This window comes from Rhinopithecus bieti, unplaced genomic scaffold (genome assembly GCF_001698545.2).
Source record: "Rhinopithecus bieti isolate Rb0 unplaced genomic scaffold, ASM169854v2 scaffold_36959, whole genome shotgun sequence".
Lineage (NCBI taxonomy): Eukaryota > Metazoa > Chordata > Mammalia > Primates > Cercopithecidae > Rhinopithecus > Rhinopithecus bieti.
Window position 1 is genome coordinate 876113 of NW_016816945.1, and position 9644 is coordinate 885756.

At 48.6% G+C, this 9644-nt stretch overlaps 1 protein-coding gene across 1 annotated transcript in view; it reads right to left on the reverse strand.

The window, feature by feature from the left end:
- NF2 (NF2, moesin-ezrin-radixin like (MERLIN) tumor suppressor) overlaps positions 1-9644 on the reverse strand; it is a 101731-nt gene that overhangs the window by 18395 nt on the left and 73692 nt on the right. The window contains 3 exon segments of the mRNA XM_017855529.1: positions 2655-2782; positions 6767-6872; positions 8213-8445. Coding sequence (XP_017711018.1) covers positions 2655-2782; positions 6767-6872; positions 8213-8445 — 467 coding nt within the window.

Here is a 9644-nt window from a genome sequence, read left to right on the forward strand (position 1 = left end):
AAAAAAAAAAAAAAAAAAAAATACATGAAACAAGCTTCCTAGGAACCCAGAACAATCTCCTTGTCTCAACCCTTCTTGGAGCAGTAATTCAAGTAAACTCTTTTTTTTTTGATAGGATCTTGCTATGCTCCCCAGGCTGGCTTTGAACCCCTGGCCTCAAAGTGCTGGGATTACAGGCATAAGCCACAGCACCCAGCTTCACGTGATCTCTTTTGATAGGCCACATCCACAGTCCCACTTGTTCTGAGACTTCATAGAAAGATGACAGAAGCTCACTCAGAAGCTCACCCAACGCAAGGAAGAAAAGATCCCTACCCTCACCTGAGAACAGACACACTGAGTGATAGCATCTATGATGGTGAAAGTCTGGAAACCACCCACAAAGCATCCAACTACAAGGCATGGCCAGAAAAACCATGCAATACAAATACCAAAAACATTCCATAGGGACTGCTATGGTTAGTATAGAGACTCTGCCAATATGTGCAAGGGTAAGAAGTGCTATGGTCTGAATGCTCGTGTCTTCAAAATTCATATGTCAAAACCTAATTGCCAGCTGGGCGTAGTGGCTCATGCCTGCAATCCCAGCACTTTGGGAGGCCAAGGTGGGCAGACCATGAGGTCAGAAGTTTGAGATCAGCCTGACCAACATGGTGAAACCCTATCTCTACTAAAAATACAAAAGTTAGCTGGGTGTGGTAGCATGCGCCGGTAATCCCAGCTACTCAGGAGGCTGAGACAGGAGAATCGCTTGAACCCAGGAGGCAGAGGTTACAGTGAGCTGAGATCGCACCACTGCACTCCAGCTTGGGCAACAGAGCGAGACTCCGTCTCAAAAAAACAACAACAAAAAAACGGCGTCAGGAGATGGGGCCTTTGGGAAGTCATGAGGGTGGAGCCTCATGAATGGGATTAGTGCCTTTATAAAAGAAACTCCAGAGAGACCCTTCATCCCTTCCACTGGGTGGGCACACAGCGACAAGGGCTGACTATGAACCAGGAAGAATGCCCTCACCAGACTCCACCTCTGCCCGCGCCTTGATCTTGGCCTTTCCAGCCTCCCAAACTGTAATAAATCAATTTCTTTCTTTTTTCTTTTTTCTTTTTTTTGAGACAGGGTGTCTCTCTGTTGCCTGGGCTGGAGTGCAGTGGTATGATCTGGGCTCACTGCAACCTCTGCCTTCCAGGCTCAAGCAATCCTACTGCCTCAGCCTCCCGAGTAGCTGGGACCACAGGCATGCGCCACCACACCCAGCTAATTTTTGTATTTTTAGTAGAAATGGGGTTTCGCCATGTTGCCCAGGCTGGTCTTGAACTCCTGGCTCAAGCCATCTGCCCGCCTTGGACTCCCAAAGTGCTGGAATTATAGGCATGAGCCACTGTGCCTGGCCAAGAAATAAATTTCTGTTGTTTATAAGCTACCTAGCCTCTGATATTTTGTTACAGTAGCCAAAACAAACTAAGATAGTAACAAAATACAAACTATAAAATAGCAAAATAGCTTCACCCTGATCCCCGATCCCAACCACATAAATATATATGTCTGGATAATAGTGAAAGGAACATGGACAGCAGATATGACAGCTAGAGGCTCTGGTTCACTGGCTACTTAGCTATACCCTCAGTGTGAAAGCCCAAAGAAAAACAGCCTGGATTGTGGTTGCCCATACAGGACTCCATGGAGACACTTTCCCCAAAGGGTTTTCCTGAGGCTACTTCCCTTGGTAAAAGCACATGGGTTGCAGAGTCAGATGGGTGTGGGGTTTCAACCCAGGGACTCCTCTGCATCAGCTGTGTGATGCTGTGGGAGTTCACTAAACTCTCTAAATCTGAATTCTCCCTTATAAAATGGGAACATGAAAACCTACCTTTGATGTCAGTTTGATGTTTGTTAGTTAGTAGGAATTAACTGAGACAAAAGCCAAAAACCCTGACACACAGGCACTCAATGCATGGTAGCTGCTGTGGTTGTCCTCTGGCAAGCAGTGGCAGTTAACCAACTTACCACTAGCTCTGGGAACTAGGGGCCCTCACTTAGACTTCCTCTGCAGTGGGAATCCTTTCCTTTCCATCTCTGATCCACTTCTACCCACGATAAAGGGAAGATGGAGGACAGCTCAGCAAAAGCTGCCATGATCAGGGCATGCTGGGGCCCTGCCCAGCGCCATCCACTGCAGCAAAGTGGCCCCACCAGCTGTCAGCTTTCCTTAGCCTCGAGCCTGAGTCTCTTCTCTAATCTTTCTTTGTTCTAGACATGGGAACCACCACAGATCCCAGTCACTGGAAATCTCAACTAGGAGGCGACTACAGTCCAGTAGCATAACAGCAGTTGAACTGACTCAGAGATGCTAACAACCCAGTCCTACACTTTAGGTGAGGTTTAGAGCCATCATAAACTCCAGGTCACTAGTCAAGTGTTATTTTTATCCTGGATAAAAATTTTTATTTTATTCATTCAGAATGAATGCTGATCTGTTGTCCCTTAATTTCCAAAAAGGAAATTCTTCCTCCAGCGGGTAAGAGCAGAGCAAACCTTTGTAGGAACTAATGACAGGCTGTTTCAGCAACCCCTCACCTCTGCCCCAGCTTCCCAAGGCCCCAATCACTCACTCTGGTTCATGGCTGCCCACAACAGGGCACAGGGGGCTACATACTTTTCTTTCTCTATCTCCATGGAAAGTCGCTTCATGTCAGTATCCTTGAAGTCGAAAGACAGGCTGTCACCAATGAGGTTGAAGCTTGGTATGTCAGGAGGCAACGGTGCTGGAATTGGGTTCATGGGCTATTAATGAGAAATTTCGGATTAGGAGCTTGGGTCATACAAGAACAGAGGGGCACTACTGTGTTGACAACCGATCCTCCAGCAGCCACAGCGGCGATAGGCACAACATGGGTCCTATCTCCCAATGCCACTATGAGCCCCTCCACTTCAGTCCCTCCACATTTGCCACTGCCAGGTGAACAATACCAAAGACTACAAATCCAGGAAAATCATCCCTCACCCCTCAAATCTCTAACCGTTCTTCACGCTCAGCTGAATCAAACACAAACTCCCACTCGCTTTTTCATTTAGGAAACTCCTGGGCCCTGTGAGAGGGGCTGGAGATGCAGAAAACAAAACAGCATCCTTGGCATTGAGCAGCTGAAAGTTTTGTTCAGGAAATAGATGTGTTCACAGATCATCACTGTTAAAAAAGGTAAACACTGTAGCCAGGGAGCGAACAGAGGCTAGAAGAGATGCTGCTTTTGCTGGGATCCAAGACAGTGCCACGAGAAGGTTTGCCAGGTGGGAGGTATGGCAATGGGTGGGGCACTACCCAGCAAAGGTGCCAGGAGTCTGCCATACAGTGTGGAGAGGTGGGGCGGGAGATGGGCACCACCACAAAGGGCTCCACCTTCCCACCAAGGGGCTTGGGATTGGACAATGGAACCGGAGTAGGTCTTGAAGCAGTGGTGGTGTAGTTTTTTTGTTTGTTTGTTTTTTGTTTCTGACTTTCATCCCAGAACAAAGGGTCATCTAAAGAGGGCCCCAATCTAGCTCCCTGGCTTCTCCTACTATGTGCCCTACTAAGTCATAGACAATATTGTTTATTATCCCCTGGACTACTGCCTTCCCATCTCTGTACCCCTGCCTATCCCATTTCTCCTCCCTATGTCCATCGCTCATTCAAGGCCCTTCTCAAACACCATGATCTCTCACCAAAGTCCTTTTTTTTTTTTCTTTTTTTTTTTTTTTTTTTTTTTTTTTTTTTTTTGAGACGGAGTCTCGCTCTGTCGCCCGGGCTGGAGTGCAGTGGCCAGATCTCAGCTCACTGCAAGCTCCGCCTCCCAGGTTTATGCCATTCTCCTGCCTCAGCCTCCCGAGTAGCTGGGACTACAGACGCCTGCCACCTCGCCCGGCTAGCTTTTGTATTTTTTAGTAGAGACGGGGTTTCACCGTGTTAGCCAGGATGGTCTCGATCTCCTGACCTCGTGATCCGCCCATCTCGGCCTCCCAAAGTGCTGGGATTACAGGCTTGAGCCACCGCGCCCGGCCAACACCAAAGCCTTTTTAGACCCTCCCAGCCAGCTAGCAACCCTTTTCTTTACTGTCCCTTAATGCTGTGTTTACAGTTCTCTAATGGTTCTTCTGCAATTCCACCCTGTAAAAGATTTCTTTTTGGCTGTATCTTCTTTCTACTATTTGCAAGTTTCCTGCAAACAATCTGCCTCTTTTTCATCCTTGGATCCCGTACTGAGTCTAGGACACTGTCTGGGAAAGAGCAGAGGCTTGGAACATTCATTTGAGACATTCTCAAGGCCTGAGGCAGACTGTCTGCAAGGGTGCTGAGAGACGGTTCCTGGGGTGCCAGGGATGTCCTGTTTTCTGATCTGGGTGCTGGGTACATAGGTATGTTCAGTTTGTGAAAATTATTCAAGCTGTACAGTTGTAATCTGGGCACTTCTCTACATGTATGTTACACTTCATAAAAATTTCCAGCGAAAACCAGTACTAGTTGCTGCACCATTAGTGAGAGCATGAACTGGTACAACTTCTTTGAAGAGTATCAAAATTGAAAATTTGACCCCACGGTTCTATTATTAGAATTTATTCTACCAATATATCCACGTGTGTGTGTCAAGATTTGTGTTCAGGGATATTCAGTGCCATTTTGTTCAAAATTGCAAAAGAAAACAGACTAAATACTCATCCGTGAGGGACTGGTTAAATGAATTACAATTCATCCACACACAAAACATGATTAAAAAGCTGATATGGATGATCTCCTCTAGGATTGACTGCTAAGAGGAGAGAGCAGTTACAGCAGTGTATAAGCTTTGCTCCAGTGTATATTTTATTTTATTTTATTCTATTTTATTTTATTTTTTGAGACGGAGTCTGGCTCTGTGGCCCAGGCTGGAGTGCAGTGGCCGGATCTCAGCTCACTGCAAGCTCCGCCTCCCGGGTTTACGCCATTCTCCTGCCTCAGCCTCCCGAGTAGCTGGGACTACAGGCGCCCGCCACCTCGCCCGGCTAGTTTTTTGTATTTTTTAGTAGAGACGGGGTTTCACCGTGTTAGCCAGGATGGTCTTGATCTCCTGACCTCGTGATCCACCCGTCTCGGCCTCCCAAAGTGCTGGGATTACAGGCTTGGGCCACCGCACCCGGCGCTCCAGTGTATATTTTAAAAACAACACATAGAGGCTGGGCACAGTGGCTCATGCCTATAATCCCAGCACTTTGGGAAGCTGAGGCAGGCAGATCACTTAAGCTCTGGAGTTTGAGACCAGCTGGGGCAACATGGCAAAACCCTGTCCCTACCAAAAAATAAAAATAAAATTAGCTGGGCATGGTGGCGCATGCCTGTGGTCCCAGCTACTCAGGAGACTGGGGCAGGAGGATCGCTTGAGCCTACCAGGCGGAGGTTGCAGTGAGCCGAGATTCTGCCACTGCATTCCAGCCTGGGTGACAGAGTAAATAAAACTCTCTCTCTCTCTCAAAAAAAATAATAATGATAAACAAAATAAAAAATAAAAACAAAACATACATCTCAGGTGTTCAGCCCAGCTGAGTGCTCAGACGACTCCAGTCCCAGCTACCATCTGACTGTGACCACCAGAGAGATCCCCAGCAAGGATCTCTGTCTGGCCCAGTTAACCCAACAAGCCACCAGAGGTATAATAAAGGGTTGTTTCGGCCACACGGTTGGCTTGGGTGGGTTGTTACACAGTAACAGAGAACCAGAATATACGGCAACAGCAAACTGCTTACGTTTTCCCCACCTCAAACCCTGGGCAGCTTGTGGCTCTGGTGCCCTGTGTGCATCTGGGTCATGTATGTGCCTGTACCATGTGCTTGAATGTAAGTATGGGTACGTGTGTGTGTCCGTGCTGTGTGTGTGCATGTGCCATATGCATGAACATATGTATGGGTACATGTGTGTGTCTGTGCTGTGTGTATGGATGTGCCATGTAGATGACTGTGCTGTGTGTGAGTCTGGGCCATGTGTGTGCATCTGTGCCCTCACCCTAAATACCCCATGTTCTCTTCTCTACCTGGCTACTTCCTGGCCCCCTCCAAGCATCAGTGTAGACACCATATTGAGCCTCTCCTGCCCCTCCAGGCTGGGCTGTGTCCTCCTCCTCTAGGCACCTGTGCACCCTGAGAACACCTGTCAGGACAGAGACTTTCAACTGCGTGGCACTATGTGGACACTGAATACGCAAAAAAAAATAAAAAATAAAATGCCAAACTGAATGCACAGAAGAAAGGAGGGAAAGAGGTTTCTATTCATTTTGTGACCCCATTTAATGGAAGTCTGCCTCTGTGTCCCCAAACTGAGAGTGGCTGCTTGTTCTTACATGGCAGTAATTCACTCTGAGGTATACAGCCAATCCCTTCCCAGAACTATAATTATGATATATGGTATATACTGATAGTTGAAGATTACATTCAGCTCAGCATTAAGAGGCAAGAGAGCAAATTCGCTTGAGGATAATTTGGGACTATATTACTTAGAACAAGAAAAACATTCCAGAACTGGAAAAGGCCCTGTTGCCTGTTATCCAGGCAACCAAAGAGACAACTAACTAGTCCAAAGCCAAATGGCAGACCAGGATGTTCTACCCGGTCCCTAACTGCAGGCTCTCTGCATCTCTCATCCTGCCATGCGTTTGCTTGAATGGTCACCCTGAAGGCACCACCAGATGAACTGAAGGGCCGGGAAGAAAGAGAATATCACCCAGCAGGACTAAGGCAGCCCCAGCTGGTGGCCCCCCAGCTCACCGGGTACGTGGGCTTGGTGGCAATCTCCAGGAGCTTCTGCTTGGCTCTTCGCTCTGCTTCGCGTGCTTCCTGCAGGTCCTGCTTCAGCTGATCTGCCTCTTTGGCCCTGCAAGGAAAGGATGAGATGTCAGCTTCACAGAAGAGGGCAGGTGGTGGGAAAAGACCCCACACCACCCCTGCAGAAGAGGGACCTGGGCTAACCCTGAGGATGGCACCTGAAGAGGTGAAAAAGGACAGTGAGACAGGGACATTTACATGAAATCAGAACTTCCAAAGCAAGGACAACATTCTTGAGAATTTTCGTTTGAGTTGGTAAATCTAAACTGGAAGAGCAGGAAAACTGAGAGAAACCAGACCTTCTACAGCCAGGAGACGGAGGAGCTGGAGGGGCACCAGCAGCTTTCTCTGCTTTGTTTTTGAGTGAGAGTGAGCTGGGCAAAGGAAGAGCCCAGAGTATCAAAGTTCTTATATTGGATCACAAAGGGCAGAATATACAAGAACTGCGTCTTCACAGCCCCCGGATAAAACACTGGTGGGCCTTGTGCCCACTTTCTCCAGCAGTAAGATGAGCCCCGTCACTGAGGGCACCCGCACCCTGGTGCAGATCCTCACCCTATGAGGCTCAGGGTGGACACGGCATGTGAGGCCTGGCCCGACCTGCATCACGCACAGCGAGTGTGACCCGCATACAGCAAGGGACCTGAAGCAGGGCAGGCAAAAGGGAACCATATTCCCAGAATGACATGCAAAGAGTGGTGAGGAAAACTGTAGTGACTGCACCTTGGTAGCTAAAAGTCAAATTCAAGTGCTCTAAATCAACAGAGCCAAAAGCTGTGGGGAATGTGTCAGTGTTTATCTGAAGGTTGCAGGCCTATAATAGTCTTTCAAAAGTACAGACAACAGTTCCATCCTTCAACCTGGCCATAAGTGGGACATCCCAGTCACAGAGACCATCCTAGCCCCGCTTCCCCATGTGCCAAGGAAGGCTGGGGAATGCAGGCATAGTTTCCCTTTAAAGGTGAGCAGCTGCTGTTCTCCTGTAGACCCACCGAATGAAAGCAGAAAAGAACCACGTTTTTTTTTTTTTTTTTTTTTTTTTTTTTAAATGCACAAAGAGCCTCCTCACATCTTTTTAGCTGAAAGCAGTCTGTGGATATGCTCAGGGGTTTTCCTGCACACACGGCCATCAGAGAGACAGGGGCTTATCAAAGAGACACAACAGAGGGGCCCACCTGGCAGGAGAACTGAGTTCCTGTGCCCAACTAGTAGTGCCAACACCACAACAGATGAAGCACCAGTCACCATCAGCCAAGGAGGAGCCTCCCCGCCACCCAGAAGATGGGGAAGCAGCTTGAGGACAGCTGCTGTAGAGCTCAGCCTCAGGGAAGGCTGGTCTGTGGCCCTTCGCCAGCCTCCTCGCCAGTCTGGTGCCCAGTGCCCCCTCACCTCCTCTCTGACTCCTCAGCCATCTTCAGTGCCAGCACCTCGGCTTCCAGCACCTTCTGCTCCATCAGGCGCTTCTCCTCCTCCGTGCGAATGGCTGTGGCCTTGATGCGTTGCATTTCCTGTTCAGCCTCTGCGGCCTTCTGGGCCAGAAGTTTTGCCTCCTCCTCAGTGATCTGGGCCTTTTCAGCCAACAGGTCGGCTGTCTCCTCAGACCGCATCTGGAGGGCACGGTGCTCTTAGCTGAAGCCAGATCATGTGTTATTCTCCCACCCAGATCTGCCTTGAACACTGAGATGTTCAAGAGTCTCAAACCAGAGTCTTGGACTCCTGGGGTCCTGCTGCTGAGTGCCCTCCATGACCCTCTGACAAGAGATGACAAGCCCCATTCCCCAACTTTTCAGAAGGGTCCTTTGGGCTGCACCCATGGGGAGTAACAAGAGCACCTTCTCTGAGTACCCACTTCAGCTCAGGCTTCTGCTTCATGTGGAGAAAAACAACTTAAACTCTGCTCTTTCCCTTTAAATCAGTGGTTCGAACCAGAGGAGCTTTTTGCCCCCTGCAAGAGACATGTGGCAGGCCGGGCATGGTGGCTCACGCCTATAATCCCAGCACATTGGGAGGCCAAGGCAGACGGATCACCTGAGGTCAGGAGTTCAAGACCAGTCTGGCTAACATGGTGAAAACCCATTTCTACTAAAAATACAAAAAATGAGCCGGGTGTGGTAGTGGGCGCCTGTAATCCCAGCTACTCAGGAGGCTGAGGCAGGAGAATCGCTTGAACCCAGGAGGTGGAGGTTGCAGTGAGCCGAGATCATGCCATTGCATTCCAGCTTGGGCAACAAGAGCGAAACTCCATCTCAAAAGAAAAAAAAAGTATGGCTAGGCGCGGTGGCTCACACCTATAATCACAGCACTTTGGGAGGCTGAGGCAGGCAGATCACGAGGTCAGGAGCTCAAAATCAGCCTGACCAACATGGTGAAACCTTGTCTCTACTAAAAATACAAATTAGCTGGGCATGGTGGCACGTGACTGTAATCCCAGCTGCTCGGGAGACTGAGGCAGGAGAATCGCTTGAACCTGGGAGGCGAAGATTGCAGTAAGCTGAGATCGTGCCACTGTGCACTCCAGCCTGTGCAACAGAGCAAGACTCCATCTCTCAAAAAAAAAAAAAAAAAGACATATGGCAATGTCTGAAGATGTTTTGGATTGTTACAAATGGAGGGTGAGGTGCTGTTACTGGGATCTAGTGCCTATAGCAAAGGATGGTCAGCCCCAAATGTCAGTAGTACACAGGCTGAGAAGCCCTGCTGTAAAGGCAACCTCGTGGTGAAAATGGAATTTGGCTGCACATAAGCTCAAACTAAATCTGCTTCTGCCAACACAGGTGGAAAGAAAAGGCATTGATTTTTTTTTTTTTTTTTTTTTTTTTTT